The sequence below is a fragment of the Caretta caretta genome, chromosome 14 (genome assembly GCF_965140235.1).
Source record: "Caretta caretta isolate rCarCar2 chromosome 14, rCarCar1.hap1, whole genome shotgun sequence".
NCBI lineage: Eukaryota > Metazoa > Chordata > Testudines > Cheloniidae > Caretta > Caretta caretta.
The window spans coordinates 42,692,069-42,714,567 of NC_134219.1; the positions used below are offsets into that span (position 1 = coordinate 42,692,069).

Below are 22,499 nucleotides of genomic sequence, written 5' to 3' on the forward strand. Positions count from 1 at the left end.
GATTTTAGCTCCCTGAAGCCAACCCTGTAAGCGCCCCTCCCAGCGTCAGAGCAATGGCAAACAATCGGGCATCTGAGAGTGCTGTCCAGAGCAGTCACAATGGAGCGCTCTGATGGGGCTAAAACATTGTCGCGGGTGGTTCTGGGTACGTGTCGTCAGGCCCCCGTTCCCTCCCTCCCTCCGTGAAAGCAAGGGCAGACAATCATTTCGCGCCTTTTTTCCTGAGTTACCTGTGCAGACGCCATACCACAGCAAGCATGGAGCCCGCTCAGGTAACCGTCACCCTATGTCTCCTGGGTGCTGGCAGACGCGGTACGGCTTTGCTGCACAGTAGCAGCAACCCCTTGCCTTCTGGCAGCAGACGGTGCAATACGATTGGTAGTCGTCCTCATCGTGTCCGAGGTGCTCCTGGCCACGTCGGCTGGGAGCGCCTGGGCAGACATGGGCGCAGGGACTAAATTTGGAGTGACTTGACCAGGTCATTCTCTTTAGTCCTGCAGTCAGTCCTATTGAACCGTCTTATGGTGAGCAGGCAGGCGATACGGACTGCTAGCAGTCGTACTGTACCATCTTCTGCCAGGCAGGCAAGAGATGAGGATTGCTAGCAGTCGTATTGCACCATCTTCTGCCAGGCAGGCAAGAGATGGGGATGGCTAGCAGGCGTACTGTACCATCTTCTGCTGAGCAGCCATGAGATGTGGATGGCATGCAGTCCTTCTGCACCGTCTGCTGCCAGCCAAAGATGTAAAAGATAGATGGAGTGGGTCAAAACAAGAAATAGACCAGATTTGTTTTGTACTCATTTGCCTCCTCCCCTGTCTAGGGGACTCATTCCTCTAGGTCACACTGCAGTCACTCACAGAGAAGGTGCAGCGAGGTAAATCTAGCCATGTATCAATCAGAGGCCAGGCTAACCTCCTTGTTCCAATAACAACGATAACTTAGGTGCACCATTTCTTATTGGAACCCTCCGTGCAGTCCTGCCTGAAATACTCCTTGATGTACAGGCACCCCCTTTGTTGATTTTAGCTTCCTGAAGCCAACCCTGTAAGCCGTGTCGTCAGTCGCCCCTCCCTCCGTCAGAGCAACGGCAGACAATCGTTCCGCGCCTTTTTTCTGTGCGGACGCCATACCACGGCAAGCATGGAGCCCGCTCAGCTCACTTTGGCAATTAGGAGCACATTAACCACCACACGCATTATTCAGCAGTATATGCAGCACCAGAACATGGCAACGCGATACCGGGCGAGGAGGCGACGTCAGCGCGGTCCCGTGAGTGATCAGGACATGGACACAGATTTCTCTGAAAGCATGGGCCCTGACAATGCATGCATCATGGTGCTAATGGGGCAGGTTCATGCTGTGGAACGCCGATTCTGGGCTCGGGAAACAAGCACAGACTGGTGGGACCGCATAGTGTTGCAGGTCTGGGACGATTCCCAGTGGCTACGAAACTTTCGCATGCGTAAGGGCACTTTCATGGAACTTTGTGACTTGCTTTCCCCTGTCCTGAAGCGCATGAATACCAAGATGAGAGCAGCCCTCACAGTTGAGAAGCGAGTGGCGATAGCCCTGTGGAAGCTTGCAACGCCAGACAGCTACCGGTCAGTTGGGAATCAATTTGGAGTGGGCAAATCTACTGTGGGGGCTGCTGTGATGCAAGTAGCCCACGCAATCAAAGATCTCCTGATATCAAGGGTAGTGACCCTGGGAAATGTGCAGGTCATAGTGGATGGCTTTGCTGCAATGGGATTCCCTAACTGTGGTGGGGCTATAGATGGAACCCATATCCCTATCTTGGCACCAGAGCACCAAGCCGCCGAGTACATAAACCGCAAGGGGTACTTTTCGATAGTGCTGCAAGCTCTGGTGGATCACAAGGGACGTTTCACCAACATCAACGTGGGATGGCCGGGAAAGGTGCATGATGCTCGCATCTTCAGGAACTCTGGTCTGTTTCAAAAGCTGCAGGAAGGGACTTTATTCCCAGACCAGAAAATAACTGTTGGGGATGTTGAAATGCCTATATGTATCCTTGGGGACCCAGCCTACCCCTTAATGCCATGGCTCATGAAGCCGTACACAGGCAGCCTGGACAGTGGTCAGGAGCTGTTCAACTACAGGCTGAGCAAGTGCAGAATGGTGGTAGAATGTGCATTTGGACGTTTAAAGGCGCGCTGGCGCAGTTTATTGACTCGCTTAGACCTCAGCGAAACCAATATTCCCACTGTTATTACTGCTTGCTGTGTGCTCCACAATATCTGTGAGAGTAAGGGGGAGACGTTTATGGCGGGGTGGGAGGTTGAGGCAAATCGCCTGGCTGCTGGTTACGCGCAGCCAGACACCAGGGCGGTTAGAAGAGCACAGGAGGGCGCGGTACGCATCAGAGAAGCTTTGAAAAACAGTTTTATGACTGGCCAGGCTACGGTGTGAAAGTTCTGTTTGTTTCTCCTTGATGAACCCCCCCACCCCTTGGTTCACTCTACTTCCCTGTAAGCTAACCACCCTCCCCTCCTCCCTTTAATCATTGCTTGCAGAGCCAATAAAGTCATTGCTGCTTCACAGTCATGCATTCGTTATTCATTCATCACACAAATAGGGGGATGACTACCAAGGTATCCCAGGAGGGGTGGTGGAGGAGGGAAGGAAAATGCCACACAGCACTTTAAGCACAGCACTTTAAAAGTTTACAACTTTAAAATTTATTGAATGACAGCCTTCTTTTTTTTGGGCAATCCTCTGTCGGGGAGTGGCTGGTTGGCCGGAGGCCTCCCCACCGCGTTCTTGGGCGTCTGGGTGTGGAGGCTATGGAACTTGGGGAGGAGGGCGGTTGGTTACAGAGGGGCTGCAGTGGCAGTCTGTGCTCCAGCTGCCTTTGCTGCAGCTCAACCATACACTGGAGCATACTGGTTTGGTCCTGCAGCAGCCTCAGCATTGAATCCTGCCTCCTCTCATCACGCTGCCGCCACCTTTGAGCTTCAGCCCTGTCTTCAGCCCGCCACTTACTCTCTTCAGCCCTCCACTTACTCTCTTCAGCCCTCCACCTCTCCTCCCGGTCATTTTGTGCTTTCCTGCACTCTGACATTATTTGCCTCCACGCATTCGTCTGTGCTCTGTCAGTGTGGGAGGACAGCATGAGCTCGGAGAACATTTCATCGCGAGTGCGTTTTTTTTTCTTTCTAAGCTTCACTAGCCTCTGGGAAGGAGAAGATCCTGTGATCATTGAAACACATGCAGCTGGTGGAGAAAAAAAAAGGGACAGCGGTATTTAAAAAGACACATTTTATAAAACAGTGGCTACACTCTTTCAGGGTAAACCTTGCTGTTAACATTACATACATAGCACATGTGCTTTCGTTACAAGGTCGCATTTTGCCTCCTCCCACCGCGTGATTTTGGTTGAATGCCAGCAAACATACACTGCAATGCTTTGTTCTACAGTGATTCCCCAGTACGTGTTGCTGGCCTGGAGTGGTAAAGTGTCCTACCATGAAGGACGAAATAAGGCTGCCCTCCCCAGAAACCTTTTGCAAAGGCAGAACCGCAAATGCCAGGGCAAAGTAATCCTTTCACATGCTTGCTTTTAAACCATGTATAGCATTTTAAAAGGTACACTCACCAGAGGTCCCTTCTCCGCCTGCTGAGTCCAGGAGGCAGCCTTGGGTGGGTTCGGGGGGTACTGGCTCCAGGTCTAGGGTGAGAAACAGTTCCTGGCTGTCGGGAAAACCGGTTTCTCCGCTTGCTTGCTGTGAGCTATCTACAACCTCCTCATCATCATCTTCTTCGTCCCCAAAACCTACTTCTGTATTGCCTCCATCTCCATTGAAGGAGTCAAACAACACGGCTGGGGTAGTGGTGGCTGAACCCCCTAAAATGGCATGCAGCTCATCATAGAAGCGGCATGTTTGGGGCTCTGACCCAGAGCGGCTGTTCGCCTCTCTGGTTTTCTGGTAGGCTTGCCTCAGCTCCTTCAGTTTCACGCGGCACTGCTTCGGGTCCCTGTTATGGCCTCTGTCCTTCATGCCCTGGGAGATTTTCAGAAAGGTTTTGGCATTTCGAAAACTGGAACGGAGTTCTGATAGCACGGATTCCTCTCCCCAAACAGCGATCAGATCCCGTACCTCCCGTTCAGTCCATGCTGGAGCTCTTTTGCGATTCTGGGACTCCATCATGGTCACCTCTGCTGATGAGCTCTGCATGGTCACCTGCAGCTTGCCACGCTGGCCAAACAGGAAATGAGATTCAAAAGTTCGCGGTTCTTTTCCTGTCTACCTGGCCAGTGCATCTGAGTTGAGAGCGCTGTCCAGAGCGGTCAGAATGGAGCACTCTGGGATAGCTCCCGGAGGCCAATACCATCGAATTGTGTCCACAGTACCCCAAATTCGAGCCGGCAATGTCGATTTAAGCGCTAATCCACTTGTCAGGGGTGGAGTAAGGAAATCGATTTTAAGAGCCCTTTAAGTCGAAATAAAGGGCTTCATTGTGTGGACGGGTGCAGGTTTAAATCGATTTAACGCTGCTAAATTCGACCTAAAGTCCTAGTGTAGACCAGGGCTTAAAGACACAGCCCCAGTCCCGCGGGGCCGCTAGTGGGGGGGGGGGGGGGACCGGAACTTTATATTAAAATTTAACATAAAGGGACTTTGTTGTTGTGGGGGGGAATGTTGTTTTTGGTTGTTGTTTTTTCTATTTAGTTTATTAGATTCAGCAAAAGCAGGAAGCAGATTCTCTCTGAAATCAGGCCTGGATTCAGGTAACTGGGTCACCTGAACAGCGGACTCTCAGCCCAGTCCGGATTTCAAAAAGAGAAAAGCTTTTGCTGAATAATATAAACTAAATGGCAACCCCCCCCCCCCAGCCAACAACAAAGCCCCTTTTGTTAACATAAAGTGACAGTTTCCCACTGAAGATCGTGACCTTCCAAAACAGCAAGGTCATCAGAAGTGATTTGCTCTGTGCTGTGCTGGCCCCGGTCTATGAGAGAGACAAGGTGGAGGATGCTTGATCTTTTACTGGATCAACTTCTGTTGGGGAAAGAGACGAGCTTTCCAGCAACACAGACCTAAAGAAGAGCTCGGTGTAGCTCCAAAGCTCCTCTCTCTCAACAACAGGAGTTGGTCCCCTAAAAGATTTTATCTCCCCCACCTGGTCTGAGTTCAACAAAACTCAAACTTCTGAAAACCAAGAAATACAGAGTTAAGGTAAAAAGAAAAGGAGTATTTGTGGTACCTTAGAGAATAACCAATTTATTTGAGATGCACAAATCCAGGTTTTCTCACCCTCCGCCCCCCCCCCCCCCCCCCGCTGGTAATAGCCCATCCAAAGTGACCACTCTCTTCACAATGTGTATGATAATCAAGGTGGGCCATTTCCTGCACAAATCCAGGTTCTCTCACCCCCTCACCCCCTCCAAAAACCACACACACAAACTCAATCTCCTGCTGGTAATCGCTTATCCAAAGTGACCACTCTCCTTACAATGTGCATGATAATCAAGGTGGGCCATTTCCAGCATAGATCCAGGTTTTCTCACCCCCCCACCCCCATACACACACAAACTCACTCTCCTGCTGGTAATAGCTCATCCAAAGTGACCACTCTCCCTACAATCTGCATGGTAATCAAGGTGGGTCATTTCCAGCACAGATCCAGGCTTTCTCAACACCCCCCCCCCCGGAACACACACACACACACACACACACACATAAACTCACTCTCCTGCTGGCAATAGCTCATCCAAACTGACCACTCTCCAAGTTTAAATCCAAGTTTAACCAGAACATCTGGGGGGGAGGGTAGGAAAAAACAAGGGGAAATAGGCTACCTTGCATAATGACTTAGCCACTCCCAGTCTTTATTTAAGCCTAAATTAATAGTATCCAATTTGCAAATGAATTCCAATTCAGCAGTTTCTCGCTGGAGTCTGGATTTTAAGTTTTTTTGTTGTAAGATAGTGACCTTCATGTCGATGATTGCGTAACCAGAGAGATTGAAGTGTTCTCCGACTGGTTTTTGAATGTTATAATTCTTGACATCTGATTTGTATCCATTTATTCTTTTACGTAGAGACTGTCCAGTTTGACCAATGTACATGGCAGAGGGGCATTGCTGGCACATGATGGCATATATCACATTGGTGGATGTGCAGGTGAACGAGCCTCTGATAGTGTGGCTGATGTTATTAGGCCCTGTGATGGTGTCCCCTGAATAGATATGTGGGCACAGTTGGCAACAGGCTTTGTTGCAAGGATAAGTTCCTGGGTTAGTGGTTCTGTTGTGTGGTATGTGGTTGTTGGTGAGTATTTGCTTCAGGTTGCGGGGCTGTCTGTAGGCAAGGACTGGCCTGTCTCCCAAGATTTGTGAGAGTGTTGGGTCGTCCTTCAGGATAGGTTGTAGATCCTTAATAATGCGTTGGAGGGGTTTTAGTTGGGGGCTGAAGGTGACGGCTAGTGGCGTTCTGTTATTTTCTTTGTTAGGCCTGTCCTGTTGTAGGTGACTTCTGGGAACTCTTCTGGCTCTATCAATCTGTTTCTTCACTTCCGCAGGTGGGTATTGTAGTTGTAAAAAAGCTTGATAGAGATCTTGTAGGTGTCCCTCTCACATTCCCTTTCCTTCTCCCTGTTCCTTCATTGTCTCTTTTTCTACTCAGCATTTTTCTAGCCCTCACTTGTGATACCTGTTTATTTTCCTCTCCCACTCTCCTCTCCTCCCTCCCACAGATCATCCCCCTTGGCTGCTCCATTCTTTCCCCTGATTTTATCCCTTCTCCTCCTGCTGCCCCAATGAGATCTAAGGACACAGATCTGTACAAAACGCTCCCTGCTGCTGCAGAGCTTCCAGCTTCTCCCAAAACCTGATTGATTAATTCTGTACCACCCTCACCTCTGCCTGTCCCCAACCCGATTGTTCATTCTACCTCCTGCCCAGCCCCCACATCTGCCTCTCAGGGCCCTCTGGCAGCTCCAAGGGGCTCTTCTTCCTCCCCCTCCCGTCCCTGAGGCTGCAGGGAGGGCAGGGAGGAGATTCTAGGGGTCATAGAGATGAGGAGCCAGAGGGTTGGGTAGCCAGAAGTCCTCTACGGTCATAAAGACTAGGGCATGCGAGGATAGAAAGGCTGATTTTGGGGCCCCCAGTGGGATATTCCACCCGCTGTCTCAGGGACATAAGCTGAGCCTTGATCCCCCCACCCCCAACCAGAACCAGGGTCGGATTCTCTCCCGAGGGATGGAGCCTGGTGGGAAAGTGAAGATCGGGGCCCCATCACCAGCATCACTAAATGTCACCTGCCACCGGTCACAGTCCAGACAAACCCGGATCCTGCTGGGGACCTGGCTCAGGGGCAGAGGGGCCTCAGGGGAGGTGAGAGCCCGGAACTGCCCCCCGCACTGCCCCACAGCCCAGATCCCCTGCTCAGGGCTAAGGCTGATCCATCCCTTCCTCCTCACAGACTCTCTGGCCACCCCCACAGCCCAGAGTTCCCCATCCCCCACCTCCACCTCCCAGCAATGTGTCTCCGCGGTGAATCCCTCACAGCCCAGCACACAGGCCCGAGAATCAAATCTCTCAGGGTTGTCGGGCAGATTCTGCCATGTGTCTCCCCATCTCACACTTTTCCCATCCTCAGGCAGGACGAGTTGGGACTGAGCCGTGTCTGGATCCAGCGTCACATTCACTAGGAAGAGAGAGAATCAGAGCGTGAGGGGCAGAGCTCAGCCCTGGGGGAGGCTGGGACCATTTCTCACACTCCCCAGCAGCCCTATTCTGGCTGGGACAGGCCTGGATCCCAGGGAGCTGCCTCTGTCCTGGGCTCCTAAGACTGAGCAGGGATGTCACTGCACTTCCTCAGTCTTTTTCTCTTCAGCTGCCAGCTCCCTCTGCTGGGGCTGCTCCATTCCCAGCGGCAGAGACACAGCCAGGAAGGTGTCAGAAGTTTTTATTGAGGAGGGAACAGAGGAGGCAAGAACCAGCTTTAAACCCCAGAGGGAAGCTCCCTCCCCAATGCAGAGACGGGTCCGTGATGGAGTGAAAGGATCTTTCCCCTCCTGCGCCCACCTCTCCCCAGGGAGGGGACAAGAGACTCTGGCAGCCCCAGCAGATGGTACAACTCAGTGAACATTGGCAGAGCCTCCCCGCACCCCACCTTCAATCTCACTGTGGCCCAGCTCCCCCTGTGCTGGACTTTGCTGTGGGGCCTCCCCACTGCACCCGGCCTGCTCTGAAATGTCACAGCTCGGACAGCAACAGGCCACACGGTACCAGGACTGAACCTGCCCAGAATGTCGCTGCTCAGCAGCAATCACAGCACAAAGGTCCAGTAGCCTGGGGGAGGGAGGGGTCAGCACCACTGAAGGGGGTTCATGGTGGAACGAGGCAGAAGCAATGCGTGTGGGGGGAGCAGGGGCAAACTAGGGTTTTGTGAGGCCCTGGGCCAGAGCAAGTGGGGGCTTCTCCCGACCTCTTCTCCCTGAAGTCCGCCATCCCCCCCTGCGCTTCTTCCAGGGAAATGGGGTCAGGGCACAGGGGCTTGCCACACTCCACCCACCTGGCGCTCCAGCCGGATAGCAGGGCAAGCCCCTGCACCCCCAACTTCACTCCCCGGCTGAAGTGCCAGGTGGGTGGAGTGGGGAAAGCCCTTGAGCTCTGACCCTGCTCCTTGGCAGGACTGCTGGGCAGGCAGAACAGGTTGGGGCCCAGAGGCGTCCATTTTTCTGGGGCCGCCCAATTGGCTGGGGCCCCTGGGCACAGGCCCTGTTAGCCCAGTGGCTAATCCGCCACTAGGAGGATGTGTGGAACAGGTGGCAGGTGGAAATAAGGAGAGGGTCATGCCAGTGATGTGGAGACTGAAGTGACGTCCTGTTTACCAGAGACAGGAGCATACCTGGGTCACGATGGATGGAGAGAAGAGAAAAGAGACAAGCTCACAGCTCTGATCACAGGAGCTTCCTACATCTTTATAATGGAGCCAAGGGAACCCTTCTCTGTGATCAAGGCTTGAGGCTGGAGCAAGGGTCTCACACAGACACAGTCCCTGCTCACCCCGTCAGTGTGGGGTCACTGCAGAGCTCCTGGCTTTCTTCAATGGGAAAAAGATGAAGGAAGAAACAGGGAGACACTGGAGATCAGCCATCAGCACAGGAAGATTAAACAAACTCCCCCTGGAGAAGTGGCTGTGGACTGGATCTGTACAATGAGTAGGAGCTGCGGTCACAGATCTCTGCAGGGTGCAGCGCACATGCTGGCAGTGGAGGGGAAGGAAGAGTAGATGCGATATGATGTCGATTCAGTATGGTGTGGTAGGACATAGGCACAAACCCTGCCTCATGATGCGCAGTGAAATGCAGGGTGCTGGGGAGGTCTGCCCTGAACGATCACATCAACCCCCACATTCAAGGAAAAAAGGGGCACATTGCCTCATGGGAACAGATATTTGGACATTGATAAAATATGATCTTAAATTACCTTCTTCTGTAGGTGCCACAGATCTTCTCCACCCTAAAACCAGCCACATAATTAGAGATGAGAGCGGATCTGAACACGTATTGCATGATTCAATATTGTACAAACTAATGACTGATGGAAAAAGAAAGTTCTTCCAGACATATACTAAAATGTAAAGCATCAGAACCTCCATTAGGTCGCATGAGTGTCTCTCTCCCAGGGTGGATCTTCACTGCAGAGTTAGCCCAGGATCTTACTTGTCTGCTTCCCCAAACTGTTACTTGTGCAAGCCCAAAAACTCTGACTCAAGTTTGGTGGTGTTTTACACCCAGGCTAGCTGGCAAGACTTTGGGTACAGGCTATTGCCCAGGGTCCACTTTAATTCAGGTTGGTTACGTCCCACACTTTGCAGTGTGGAGGGAGGTTAATCATCTCAGGGGCTGATAGTTCACCAGAGCCTTCTGACAATTCCTCCCGGGCCATATTTTTTTGGCCACTACCCACTTTACTACTGTATTGCTTACCAATTTGTCAAATTAGCTTTTGGTGTGAAATTCATCCAGTTTAGTCTTTCCCCATATTTTATAAAGTTACATGAAAAAGCAACCACCCACATCCCCCAAAGGATTGACAGTAAAAAAGCAAACAAACAAAAAAGGGTTTCCAATGGCAACAACTTTAAAAATTAAATTTAAAAGCAAACATCTCCACCATAATTAAACAAACTGCCACACAAAGATCAAATTTTGTTACAAAAACTTTCTTGTCAGAGCAAGGACAATGATACTTACTTATTTCTTTATCTCGTATGGCTAAAAATTAAACAGAAATAAATACATATTTTTGTTCGGCATTTCCCTTTTCTTATTTTTTAGCTTTCTTTATCACCAATATGACAGTGAAGGCTGAAAGACATCAAACTCATCCTCAAAATGTCAGACTAGAGGGCCCAGTGGTCCCTTCTGGTCTTAAACTCTGTGACTCTATGTGACTCTATTATCAGTTTTTCAAAATAGCTTTTGGTGTGAAATCTCTCCAATTTACCATTACCCCATATTTTACAGAATTACAGTAACCCTTCCCAGAATAATAATAAAAAGAAAGGAGAGAAACCAAAAGATGTCATATTGCAAGAAAAGCGTAAACGTTAAATTTAAAATTGAACAACTCTACAACAATGAAACAAGCTCCCACATGAGGATCCAATTTGATACCAAAAATAAATAAATGCTTGTCTGAGGAAGGACAATGACACTTACCAATTTCTATATCTCGTTTGTCTAAAAATTAAACAGAAATACACATATTGTTTGTTAGAAGTGTCCCTTTACTTATATTTTATTTCTCTTTATCATCAATACTAATGTTAAGGCTGAGAGGTTGTTTCTATTCAACCTCCTCTTCAGGACAGTAAGGTGAGAGGATCCAGTGGCCCTTTCTGGTTTTAAACTCTGTGACTCTATAATTAATTCCTTCTCAGTTTTTCATTGGTGTGAAATTTATCCACTTTAGTCTTTCCCCAGATAGTATAGAGTTACATTACAAAACAACCCACCATCCTCCCCCAAAAGAAGAAGAAGAAGAAGAAAATAATAATAATTAATAATAAATCATTCATAATAAAGCAACAAGCAAACAAACAAAAGGTTTCATATTGCAAGAACTTTAAAAGTTACATTTAAAAACGTTCTTGTCAGAGCAAGGACAATGATACTTACTTATTTCTTTATCTCGTAGGTCTAAAAATTAAACAGAAATAAATACATATTTTTGTTCAGCATTTCCCTTTTCTTATTTTTCAGTTTTCTTTATCACCAATATGACTGTGAAGGCTGAAAGACATCAAACTCATCCTCAAAATGTCAGACTAGAGGACCCAGTGGTCCCTTCTGGTCTTATACTCTGTTACTCTATGACTCTACTGATCATCAATTTCTCATATTAACTTTTTGCAAGAAATTTATCCAGTTTAGTCTTTCCCTACATTTTGTTAAGTTACAATACCCCCCACAAAAGAATAATAATAAAAAGCAAGTAAGCAAACAAAAAAAAGTTTAATATTGCAACAAAATTGTAAAAGTTAAATTTAAAAGCACACAACCCCACCACAATTAAACCAGCTCCCACATGAGGATCCAATTTGGTATTAAAATTTTCTTGTCAGAGAAAGGATAATGACACTTACCAATTTCTGTATCTCTTTTACCTGAAAATCAAACCGACAGACACATATTGTTTGTTAGGACTTCCCCTTTTCTTATGTTTTATTTCGCTTTCTCATCAATATGAAAATTAAGGCTGAGAGATATTTTTTTCTATTCAATCTCCGCTGGAGGAGGTCAGATTAGAGGATCCAGTCATTTCTTCTGTTCTTAAACTGTGTGACTCTATGATTCTATGGCTTATCAATTTTTCATATTAGCTTTTGCTGTGAAATTCATTCAGTTTAGTCTTTCCCCACATTGATTAAAGTTACATTACAAAACAAACCCCTGTCTGCCCCCAAAATAATTCTAGTAATAATAAAAAGCAAGCAAACAAACATAAAAGATTTCATATTGCAACAATTTTGAAAGTTCCATTTGAAAACAAACTTCCACATGAGGATCCAAACTGGTACAAAAAGTTTCTTGTCAGAGGAAGGAGAATGACACTTACTTATTTCTTTATCTCGTAGGTCTAAAAATTAAAGAGAAATAATATATACATTTGTTAGGCGTTTCCCTTTTCTTAGGTTTTATTTCTCTTCTTCAGGACGTCAGACAAGAGAGGGACAAGTGGTTCCTTCTGGTCTTAAACTCTGTGACTCTATTGTTTATCAGTTTTTCAAATTAAATTTTGGTGTGAAATCTCTCCAATTTAGTGCCTCCTTCCCACATTTTATCACGTTACTGTAACCTCCCTCAACCAAAAGATAATAATAAATAAAAAAACAAACACGCAGACAAACAAAAACAGGTTACATGTTGCAACTGAATTGTAAATGTTCAATTGAAAATCAAACAACTCCACAACAATTAAACAAACTCCCACATGAGGATCCAATTTCATACAAAAAATTTCTTGTCAGAGGAAGGATAATGACACTTACCAATTTCTATATTTCGTTTGCCTAAAAATGAAGCAGAAATACACAAATTGTTTGTTAGGTGTTTCCCTTTTCTTATGTTTTATTTCTCATTATCATCAATGTGATAAATAAGGCTTAGAAATTTTTTCTATTCCGCTGCCTCTTAAGGAGGTCAGACTAGATGATCTGGTCGTCCCTTCTGCTCATAAACTCTGTGATTCTGTTAGAATCATAGAATCCTAGGACTGGAAGTCTAATCCCCTGCACTCGTGGCAGGACTAAATATTATCTAGACCATCCCTGACAGGTGTTTGTCTAACCTGCTCTTAAAAGTCTCCAAACATGGAGATTCCACATCCTCCTTTATTCCATTTATTACTTACTCTGCCAGTTAGGAAGTTTTTCCTAATGTCTAACCCAAACCTTCCTCATGGCAATTTAAGCCCCTGCTTCTTGTCCTATCCTCAGAGGTTAATGACAACAATTTACTTCCCTCCTCCTTGTAACAACCTTTGATGTACTTGAAAACTGTTATCCCGTCCCCCCTCAGCCTTCTCTTCTCCAAACTAAACAAACCCAATTACTCTATTGCTTACCAGTTAATCAAATTAGCTTTTTGCGTGAAACTTATCCAGGTTAGTCATTTCCCCCATTTTATAAATTCATATTACCTCCCCCCATGAGAATAATCATAAAAAACAAGTAAGCAACCAAAAAAAAACCAGGTTTAATAATGCAAAAATAAATAAAAAGGGTAAATGTAAAAGCAAACAACTCCACAACAATTAAACAATCTGCCGACGATGGAGTACAGCAGTTTAGAACCATGCCCTTGGGACGACATGGGGCCCCTGCCACTTTCCAGCAGCCAATGGACAGAGTGCTGCGGCTGCAGGGATCCGACACGGCCACCTACACGGACGATATCATCATCTGCAGGGAGAGCTGGGCGGAGCGTATGGAGCATGTCCCTGAGGTATCTGGGGCTCTCAAAGAGGCGGGTTTGACGGCTAACCCAACCAAGTGTCAGCTGGCCACCCAAGAAGTCACTTACCTAGGGTAGGATGTCAGGGGAGTGGGGGGCGGGGTGGGGGAGGGGGAGATACGACCTTTGGTACAAAATTCTTAGTGGGCTGCCCCCTCCCTTTCACAAAGTAGCAAGTCCGGTGGTTTATGGGATTAGCAAGATACTATTGACAGTTCATCCCAAACTTTGCTACCATGGCTGCCCAGTTGACAGACCAGGTTAAGGACACTGCACCCATGTCAGGCATTGGGAGAAGAAGAACACCCTGTTCTCTATCCCAGCAGGAAGCTATTTCCACAGGAGGCAGCCTAATCAGTCATCAAGAAGGAGGCCCTGGAGGTGAAATGAGCCATTGATGCCCTTACTTGTAGGGTTAGTCCTTCCACCTAGTAACTGACTGTGCACCAATCCACTGGCTGCACTCAATGACAGGCCATAATCCAGGCATTATTCAGTGGCTTCACTCAATGCAGCCATACAGCTTTCGGGTGGTAAAAGCGTGGACTTCTTTTTCACAGGATGGTGGGGACATGAACTGGCCCCAGGACACCCCAGCCCAGGGTCTGAGAGGGAGGGTGGGCGAGGGAGTATACAAACCCCACATTGCGTCTCACGTGATGAAAGGACAGTACTGGGCCCAGGTAGCCCCGCACATCCAGCCCTGCAGAGCATGCTTCAATTGGAGAGAGGGCTGGAAAGGGAGCAACCCAGCTCAGACGGGAGAGGCTGGGGAGGAGGACAGACCTGCCCTGAAGGCTCCTGACAAAGGACTGACCGTATACTTAGCCCCATCAGGGCTGATGGTTTCATTGCCTTTTCTTTTTCTTTTCACCTGATTTTGGATTGGAACCGGGGGAGACCAGCAGTTGGTTGGAAGTGACCCAGGGAGGGCAACTCGGAAGACAACTTTGGGGACCAGACATTGTTGACCCTCCTAAGGCCCTGGCTCAGAGCCCAGAAGAGTGGGTGGGCCCAGGCTCCCTTTCCACTGCCCACCTCCCTGCCCTCCTGATTCAAAGAGGGCCAGGACTGCAAGATCTGCCCACTGGGAGGGGGCACTAAGTGTGCTAACCACTAGGTCACATAACCCACCGATGACCCTATCACGCTCCTATAGGGGGATCCAATTGTGTACAAAAAATTTCTTCTCAGAAGGAAGAAAATGACACTTACCAATTTCTAGATCTCGTTTCACTAAAACATAAACAGAAATATGTATAAATTTTTTTATGAGCTTTTCTTGCCTTATGTGTTATTTCTCATTATCATCAATACAAAGTTAAGGCTGGGTAATTATTTTTACTCAACTTCCTTGTTTCTATTGCTTCCCCATCAAAAGGGAAAGTTTATCTAATTTAAACTTACCCCAAATTTTATTAAACTTGTTTAACACACCCTGTCCTGGGGCACAGCCCCATCCCAGTCAGGAAAAGACGAAAACTCCTCTGGGCTCAAGTGGCCTCATTCCTGCAGGGCCTGCTCCACTTGGAGGAAATGATCTCAAAAGAGAGAGGTTGTCACAGGAAGGGGGCCGCAACCAGCAAAAAGGCTGCTGGAACTCAGAGGAGCTGATTTCTGCAACAGAACCACTGTGAGGAAGAGAACGTGTGACCCTCTGCCACTCACAAGGGCCCGTCAGACCAGGTACAAGCAGGGATGAGTGCAGAAATTTAAATTTGACCCCTTTTGGAGGGGCACATTCTGTACCCATCCCTGGAGCTCGCTCCCCTCACTGTTCTGGCCAGGGAAGGACTTTGCTCTTTCCCCTATGCCCACCTTGGCAGAGCACTCTTCCCTCCCACACAGGAGCTTGCTCTTTCCCCCACACCAGCAGGAGTTCGCTTTACCTTGCCTCCGCCCTGGCCCTGGCAGCAGGTCACTCTTCCCTGCCTCTGCAGCCCTGGGGTTGTAGAAGCTCTGTGCCCTCGATGATTATTTGGGGCCCTGTGCCTCTGCTTGACCCCCCTCCCCCCCATGCATGACCCTGGGTACAAGCTGACTGCAGCAGGAGCGGTTGAAGATAAATACTGTCATGGGGTTCAGCTGTTCTTAAACTTCTGTCATGAATTCACTTGATGAATTCACTTGATCGATGCTACACTCCCTGGTGACTGGACTGGAAGAAATGTGTTTCTTTACTGATTTACCACAAGGGCATTTCTACAGGGCCTCTCACTGTAATGTCCGGGTGCACTATACTTTATTAGCAGAAAAGAGATTTGAAGGACAAATATGAGAGGCTAGGCTTTGCAGAACCTTCTCTCAAGTGGGACCAGAGACAGACAGTGGTAATCTCCTGAGAACTAGCAGCAGAGGGAGATGAAGGACCAAGCAGAACACAGATGTATCTGCTATGATCCGATTCTCTGACTCAGTTCTATTGCCCAAGACTCTCCTCTCTCCTATTCTACTCCCCACCCCCTACACACACAGTCCTCTTCCGCTCTCCCCCCCACAGCCCTCCCCACCACCCTCTATCAATAAATTCACATGCATTCTTCTTCTTTATACAGGACAAGGTCAGCAGATCACACCTTCTTTTAATATTAAATTCCTAAATTGCTCTAATTTATTTATTAGAACAAAATCTTTATTTACAGTATATTTCTTCCTCTGATATTTACCTTTCATTTTAAAGAGATAAACAGTGAGGCCAATGAAAGCAAACAAAACCACCAGGATCACACTCAAAGTCGCCATCAAGGGATTCACCCTGGGGAAAAAGAGATCTGAAAAACAAAACACCAGAACTTGTCTTAATTTGGCTGATTACAGTCAGATGTTTTTATTTCATACAAATACATAAATGGTGCCCAGCAGGATTTGTGCAAGACAAGAGTGAAAGAATGGCCATGTGTACACTACACAAAAATGTGTAGACCGCTGGGTTTCCTCTGGCCCCTTCCTAAGGGCCAGAGCATACACACTCCAGGGAGGTCCTGTTCCTGCCTAAGGGCCGGAACCCCTGGACTATTTGGGGTTCAGCCCCATTACACCGGTTGGGATGCTAACATCAGTTTGCTAATTTCCCCTGAGACTAGGCAGCAATCCCAGTGGTATAGTGAGGCGGTGTGGCCTCCCTCCAATCCAGAGTGGGAGGGACGACCACCGCACCACTACACGAGGGTAAAATGAGTCCATTTGTGGATCTTGACCAAAGTGATGTAAGAAGCACAAGTCCAACTGAATGTCATTAGAAACAACATCACATGACGTAGGTGACGTTTCCCACAACAAGCAATGAACAATGAGTTGGTGCAGCAACAAGATCACAAAGAAGCCACATGACAAAACTTACCACATTCAAAAAAATCACTGAGGTGAAGTTAAGGTTACAGGATCATATTGTGTCAGTGGATTGAGTGAAAATTTCTCCTAAAAAATGCTGGAAGATTTTTGTGTGTGTGCATACATGCGTGCAGGCTAGTATCAGGAAAGTCAGACTTCACATTAAATTTACATGAAATCCCAAACTTTGATTTTCTGAATACTCACAACTAAGGGAATCAAATTACCTAAACTGTGATCCCGTAAATATACCAGTCTCCTATTTTCTGTGTTTGTACGTGGATTCTGAAATATCCACCACAGATGTTTCCGTTCTTTTCTTCCTACGTTTTGTTTGGTTTCTGGTGGTGGTGAGTTCAGTGTGGGGTTTGGATGGTGACTGACCTGCTATATAAACGGCTGATTCCTTGTCTTGATTGAGAACGGTGTTCGTGATGCAACAGGACAAGTTTTGGTTTGAATGTTCTGTTACAATGAGAGCAGTTTCTGTTTCAAACAGGTTGTTATCGCCACGGGATTTTGTTTCAGAGAGTGATGGTAAACGCTGCCCATTGAAATCTTTCCACAGCACCTCAGGCTCTGGGTACCAGCCAGCTGATCGACAAACCACCCGGATCCCTCCATCCTGGTGACCCTCCACAGAGATGAGAGGAGCAGAGCCCAGACCTAAGGGGAAAACACATAAAGGTGTCAATTCCATGAATTAATTTATAAAGCAGAAGGGATGAGGGACAGTTTGTGGATCCCTTACTCACACTAGAAAGCACTTGTTCACGGGAGTAGTCAGGAGAAGGGATAAATGAATACTGGATAAATGAAGGGATAAATGAATACTCAGTCTTGTCTAAGAGTGGTTAATATGTAGCTCCCCATCACCACCGTCACCACTATAGAGTCTCAGCAAATAAGGCTGCATTTGATTTTAACTACACCCCTACATAACAACCAACCCATAAGAAGGCCATAAAAGTCTGGCAGCCCCACCGTAGCCACACATCCTAGAAACGACTGCAGAGCAATTGGAAGGCTTTATGTGTCCAGAAGGCCTTTCCCTCTTAATTAAAGACCCCTTTGGGAGTCAATCAAGACTGGGCAAGAAAGTGCCTTGCCCATCCTGAAAATGTGTTTAATAACACGTTGGGAAAGTTTTCAGCATATTTTCCCAAGTATGAAAGTGGCTGTTTGCTGAAAGTTAGATACACTGTGTTATTGCAAAATATTTCACAAGCAAGGAGTCACAGCTGTTGTGATAGGAAAGAACAAAGCCTGCAGACCACACACAGTTAAAACTGACACAAGTTACTGACCTGCTACCCGCAGTTCCAATACGGTTTCTTCATAAAAAGTACCATCTTGAACAAAGCAGTGGTATTGTCCTTCATCAGAGGGTCTGATATTGAGAATCCTCAAGGGAACATTTCCATCTGTGAGTCCGGCTTTCAAAAGCTCTGTCCTTCCCTCATACTCTGGCATCCGCCCTTCATACTGATCCTTCCCATCACGGTACAGGTGCACAAAGGATACAAATTCAGGTCGGAACCATCTCACCTCCATGTTTGCAGCGCTCATCCGGGGGGACAGGTGACAGGGTAACACAGCTTCCTGACCCAGGATGGCAGCGACAGGGTCAGGGGGTCCAATCACTGTGAATTTTGCTGGAAAATGCACCGGGACAGCAATAACAACAACAACGACCTTGGTGAGGCAGAGAACTGGGAATGGACGTGCTCGGCGTATAGTTGAGACAAGCTATTGAAGTAGCCCCTTTTTCTAAGTGCTCTCAAATTGACACGCTTACTGACATTGGCATGAGATTTGCTGGTCCTCACCAGGAACAAGGGGAGGGTTGGTGGGCCATATCTGGTGTTCTTCCACCAAGGTGCTCCTGAGATCTAGGCCTATTGCTCTAGGCAATTGTTTTACTATTGTGGTTCAATACTTCATATGATCAAGAGACCAATTAACCAAACTTTGCCAAATGTATTGCCTAAGGACAAATCAGTACACTGTGAAAAGGAGACATACATATCCTCCTTCTGGAAAGCAATCCTTACCTTGCAGTGTGCTCACCTTACACAGAAATTGTGCTTCAAAAATACACCACCAAAACCACTTATATTTATACCAGGGGTGTTCGCAAGTGAAAAAGCACTTTCTCCATCACCCCATCCAACTCCCCATTTCTTAATCTTGTTCTGTACGTTCCTTCTTGCTGTTTGGGACAGAACATTCCAAACCAGGTGGGAGCAGACGTACATCCCAGCCACTGCTAGGACATGCCATTCATGTCTCTTGGCTTTGATAGGCTTCCAATGTTCTATTGTGAACACTAACTTAACTTTAGCAAAGTTTGGTGGGATATTTGATGTGGGTGAACAGAATTGTTAGAAGAGCATAATACATTCCGTTAATTTCCCAGCACCATATGTAAAGAGAGAATTACTGTGCATATAATACCTAATAATAAGGTGGTGTATACTACACCTAACATATATGTATTAGCTAACAGGTCCAATAAAAAAAGTCACATGACATAGAATATCAGGGTTGGAAGGGACCTCAGGAGGTCATCTAGTCCAACCCCCTGCTCAAAGGGGGACCAATCTCCAATTTTTGCCCCAGATCCCTAAATGGCCACCTCATGGATTAAACTCACAACCCTGGGTTTAGCAGCCCAATGCTCAAACCACTGAGCTCCCTCCCCCAAATAGACTCCTAGTGGAATCAAAACTAGCTCTGATATTCCACAGTGGAGAGAGGAGGCGGTGCAATTGTCATGTAGGGCCCTCACCAGGGGCCCCCACCATCAGGTATTAATACCTGTCCCCAGCCTCTCTCAAATATTCTAGTTCTTATTACATTTTTGTGCACATGTGGGCTCTAACTATGGCTCCGATCTCTGGATATCTCAGATCCTCTAAGATAATTTATGTACTTTATGAATTATTCTTGTTATTGTTAAACTCTTCAACAGGTGTCCAGTCAAGGCTCTGGGCATCCTTGACAACCTTTTCAAGAGACTCGTGTGAAGAAACAGACCTGAGCCCTATCCCAGGAGCAAATAAAATAACCCCGCAGCAGCAACAGAATGAGAGCAAACAATGGATAATGAAGGTGCTGATCTTGCTGCGTGGTTACATTTACACACTGGGAGTAGTTACATTGACTTTGAGTGGAGCATGTTGTTCAGACACTTCAGGAGCCTAAATAAATTCTCTAAGAAACAGCAGCCACGGGGCGAATTCCTACCTGATCCCATCCTGTGAACAGAACAGGTAAGGAAGCAAATGATAAACCCAGGGAGAAGGGAGCTGGCTCGGGAGCTGTGGCAGGATGAGAGAACCTTCATCTGCACTGTAACTTGATCTAGACAACGGGAAGAAGGAGGAAAGAAAACTCATCTTAGTGAACATAACACTGAGACTAACAGGAAATCATTAAAGTCAAACATTAAAGAGGACACATTAAATAAGAAAGGAATAAATGCATTATTAAGTGAACTTTTTCATATTATGTAGTTAGAACAGCCATTTAAATAAACGGAATGTGTGTTTCCTTTATGAGTCTGAATTTGTCCCATCCCTACAAAATCCACATTAAAAAAGTCAGATCGGTGTAGAAGTTGGTAGTAATTCCGCCAATGGAGAAAAAAGTTTTAAGGAATAAGAAACTGTGTGTTTGTCAGGTTTCAGAGAAGCAGCCGTGTTAGTCTGTATTCGCAAAAAGAAAAGGAGGACTTGTGGCACCTTAGAGACTAACCAATTTATTTGAGCATGAGCTTTTGTGAGCTACAGCTCACTTCATCGTATGCATACTGTGGAAACTGCAGAAGACATTATATACACAGAGACCATGAAACAATACCTCCTCCCACCCCACTCTCCTGCTGGTAATAGCTTATCTAAAGTGATCACTCTCCTTACAATGTGTATGAGAAAACCTGGATTTGTGCTGGAAATGGCCCAACTTGATTATCATACACATTGTAAGGAGAGTGATCACTTTAGATAAGCTATTACCAGCAGGAGAGTGGGGTGGGAGGAGATATTGTTTCATGGTCTCTGTGTATATAATGTCTTCTGCAGTTTCCACAGTATGCATCCGATGAAGTGAGCTGTAGCTCAGGAAAGCTCATGCTCAAATAAATTGGTTAGTCTCTAAGGTGCCACAAGTCCTCCTTTTCTTTTTAGTGATGATTTCAGTGAGGCCAAATTAAGTGAGGAGAAATGACAGAGACAAGGAGCTGGATCCCAGGCTTTGCTTCCAAATGTCTGCCAAAACGGTGTCTCTTTTTTGTCAAGACACTGAAGCGAGATGTGTCTCTCTCGATGCCTCCACCGCGCTAGAAAGCGAAAGTAGGAAAGGGAGGGGCACGCGGGGGGGGGGGTCCGTCCCTTCACCCCCACATTGCCCTTTGGGGTGAAGGATCCTCTCCCGGAGAAGTCCACCCAGGGGTCCCGTCTTGACTCAGATCTACCCAAGGGCCCCAGTTTGGCGGAAGCCCCGTGAGAATTTCGCAGAGACTCGGCTCCCTGCTCCGCGAGACCCGCTACATGCGGGACCGGATTTCTGACGGCGCTGGGTTCACACGCATCAGGGGCCCCCCGGTCGCTCCACTTCTGCTGCAGCCCAGCGGCCGCGGCCGCGGCGCCGGCTCCGCTCTCCAGCCCCTTCCCCTAGGACCGGCCCCGGGGCTTCTCCTCCGCCCCCCACCCCGCCCACTCGCTCCTGCTCTGCGCTGGCGGCTGAGGGCTCCTCTCACCCCCCCCCCCCCCCCCCGCCCGTCACTGGCAAGCAGCCTGTGGGGGCCGGAGAGGAGCGCTAGGACCAGGGAGAAAGTGGGCGGGGGGGGGGATCCTGTTTACCCCTCCCCAGCCCTGCTGCGCCTGCAGTTTACTCCTGGCACCTCCCTCGCTCCAGGGACCAACCCTAGCTCCCGCCCCGCTGGGCTTTTGCCCCAGCCCCTGCCTTGCTCCAGTCAGCAGGGACTAATCCTCCCCCCGTGCCCCACTGTGCTGGTCTTGCCCCTGGCCCCTGCCTCGCTCCAGCTGCGGACCAATCCTCCCCCCCTTCCCCTCTGTGCTCTTGCCCCTGGCCACTGCCACACTCCAGCTGGGGACCAATCTTTCCCCCCCACATGCCCCCCGTGCTCTTGCCCCTGGCCCCTGCCTCCCTCCAGCTGTGGACCAATCCTTCCACCCCCCACATGCCCCCCTGTGCTCTTGCCCCTGCCCCCTGCCTCCCTCCAGCTGTGGACCAATCCTTCCACCCCCCACATGCCCCCCTGTGCTCTTGCCCCTGCCTCCCTCCAGCTGGGGACCAATCCTTCCAACCCCACTGTGTCTCGCTGTCAGGGTAGATAACAATCAATGATTTTTTTAAAAAATTAAAAAATTGGATTTTTTCATTTAAATTGGACTTTTTTGAGAAAATGCTTTTTGAGAAAAAAACCTATCTAAAGATGAGATATTTTTGAGCTATAACCTATCATAGAATAGGGATGATACATTATATTTCTATAGTATGAGACAATATATTCATGTAATGTTTGAGAAAAGTTTGTAAATGAGTTCTAATAGTTGATGGATTAGGGACCCAATCTTATGGGGTTCCACAGGCTTCTCTATAGATTATTTAGGTTAATCTTTCCATCTACCCAATGGGACTCAGTGCTCA

General features: G+C 47.6%; 2 protein-coding genes across 2 annotated transcripts in view; both read right to left on the reverse strand.

The window, feature by feature from the left end:
• LOC142068378 (butyrophilin subfamily 1 member A1-like) overlaps positions 1-5,964 on the reverse strand; it is a 24,102-nt gene extending 18,138 nt beyond the window's left edge. The window contains exon 1 of the mRNA XM_075119098.1: positions 5,959-5,964. Coding sequence (XP_074975199.1) covers positions 5,959-5,964 — 6 coding nt within the window. The remainder of the gene's footprint in view (positions 1-5,958) is intronic.
• Positions 5,831-20,795, reverse strand: LOC142068382 (butyrophilin subfamily 2 member A1-like). Its single transcript, XM_075119489.1, has 11 exons — positions 20,073-20,795; positions 18,131-18,478; positions 17,208-17,489; positions 16,160-16,264; positions 12,530-12,595; positions 12,097-12,117; positions 11,624-11,644; positions 10,698-10,718; positions 10,230-10,250; positions 9,460-9,492; positions 5,831-7,672 (listed from the first exon to the last, which is right to left on the reverse strand). Exons 1-11 carry the CDS (start codon positions 20,170-20,172, stop codon positions 7,155-7,157), a joined length of 1,536 nt encoding a protein of 511 aa, XP_074975590.1. The 5' UTR covers positions 20,173-20,795; the 3' UTR covers positions 5,831-7,154.
• Between the last annotated feature and the right edge of the window lie 1,704 nt (positions 20,796-22,499).

Bases quoted from the DNA above. Each gene is read 5' to 3' on its own strand.
- LOC142068382 (XM_075119489.1), bottom strand. From the start codon at position 20,172: ATGAAGGTTCTCTCATCCTGCCACAGCTCCCGAGCCAGCTCCCTTCTC. The intron at 12,596-16,159 runs GTAAATATCAGA...ACATAAGAAAAG, and splicing joins TTATCTCTTTAAAATGAAAG to GGAAACACCTAACAAACAAT. The intron at 7,673-9,459 runs GTAATTTAAGAT...CTCTCTTCCTAG, and splicing joins TGTGGCACCTACAGAAGAAG to TGAATGTGACGCTGGATCCA.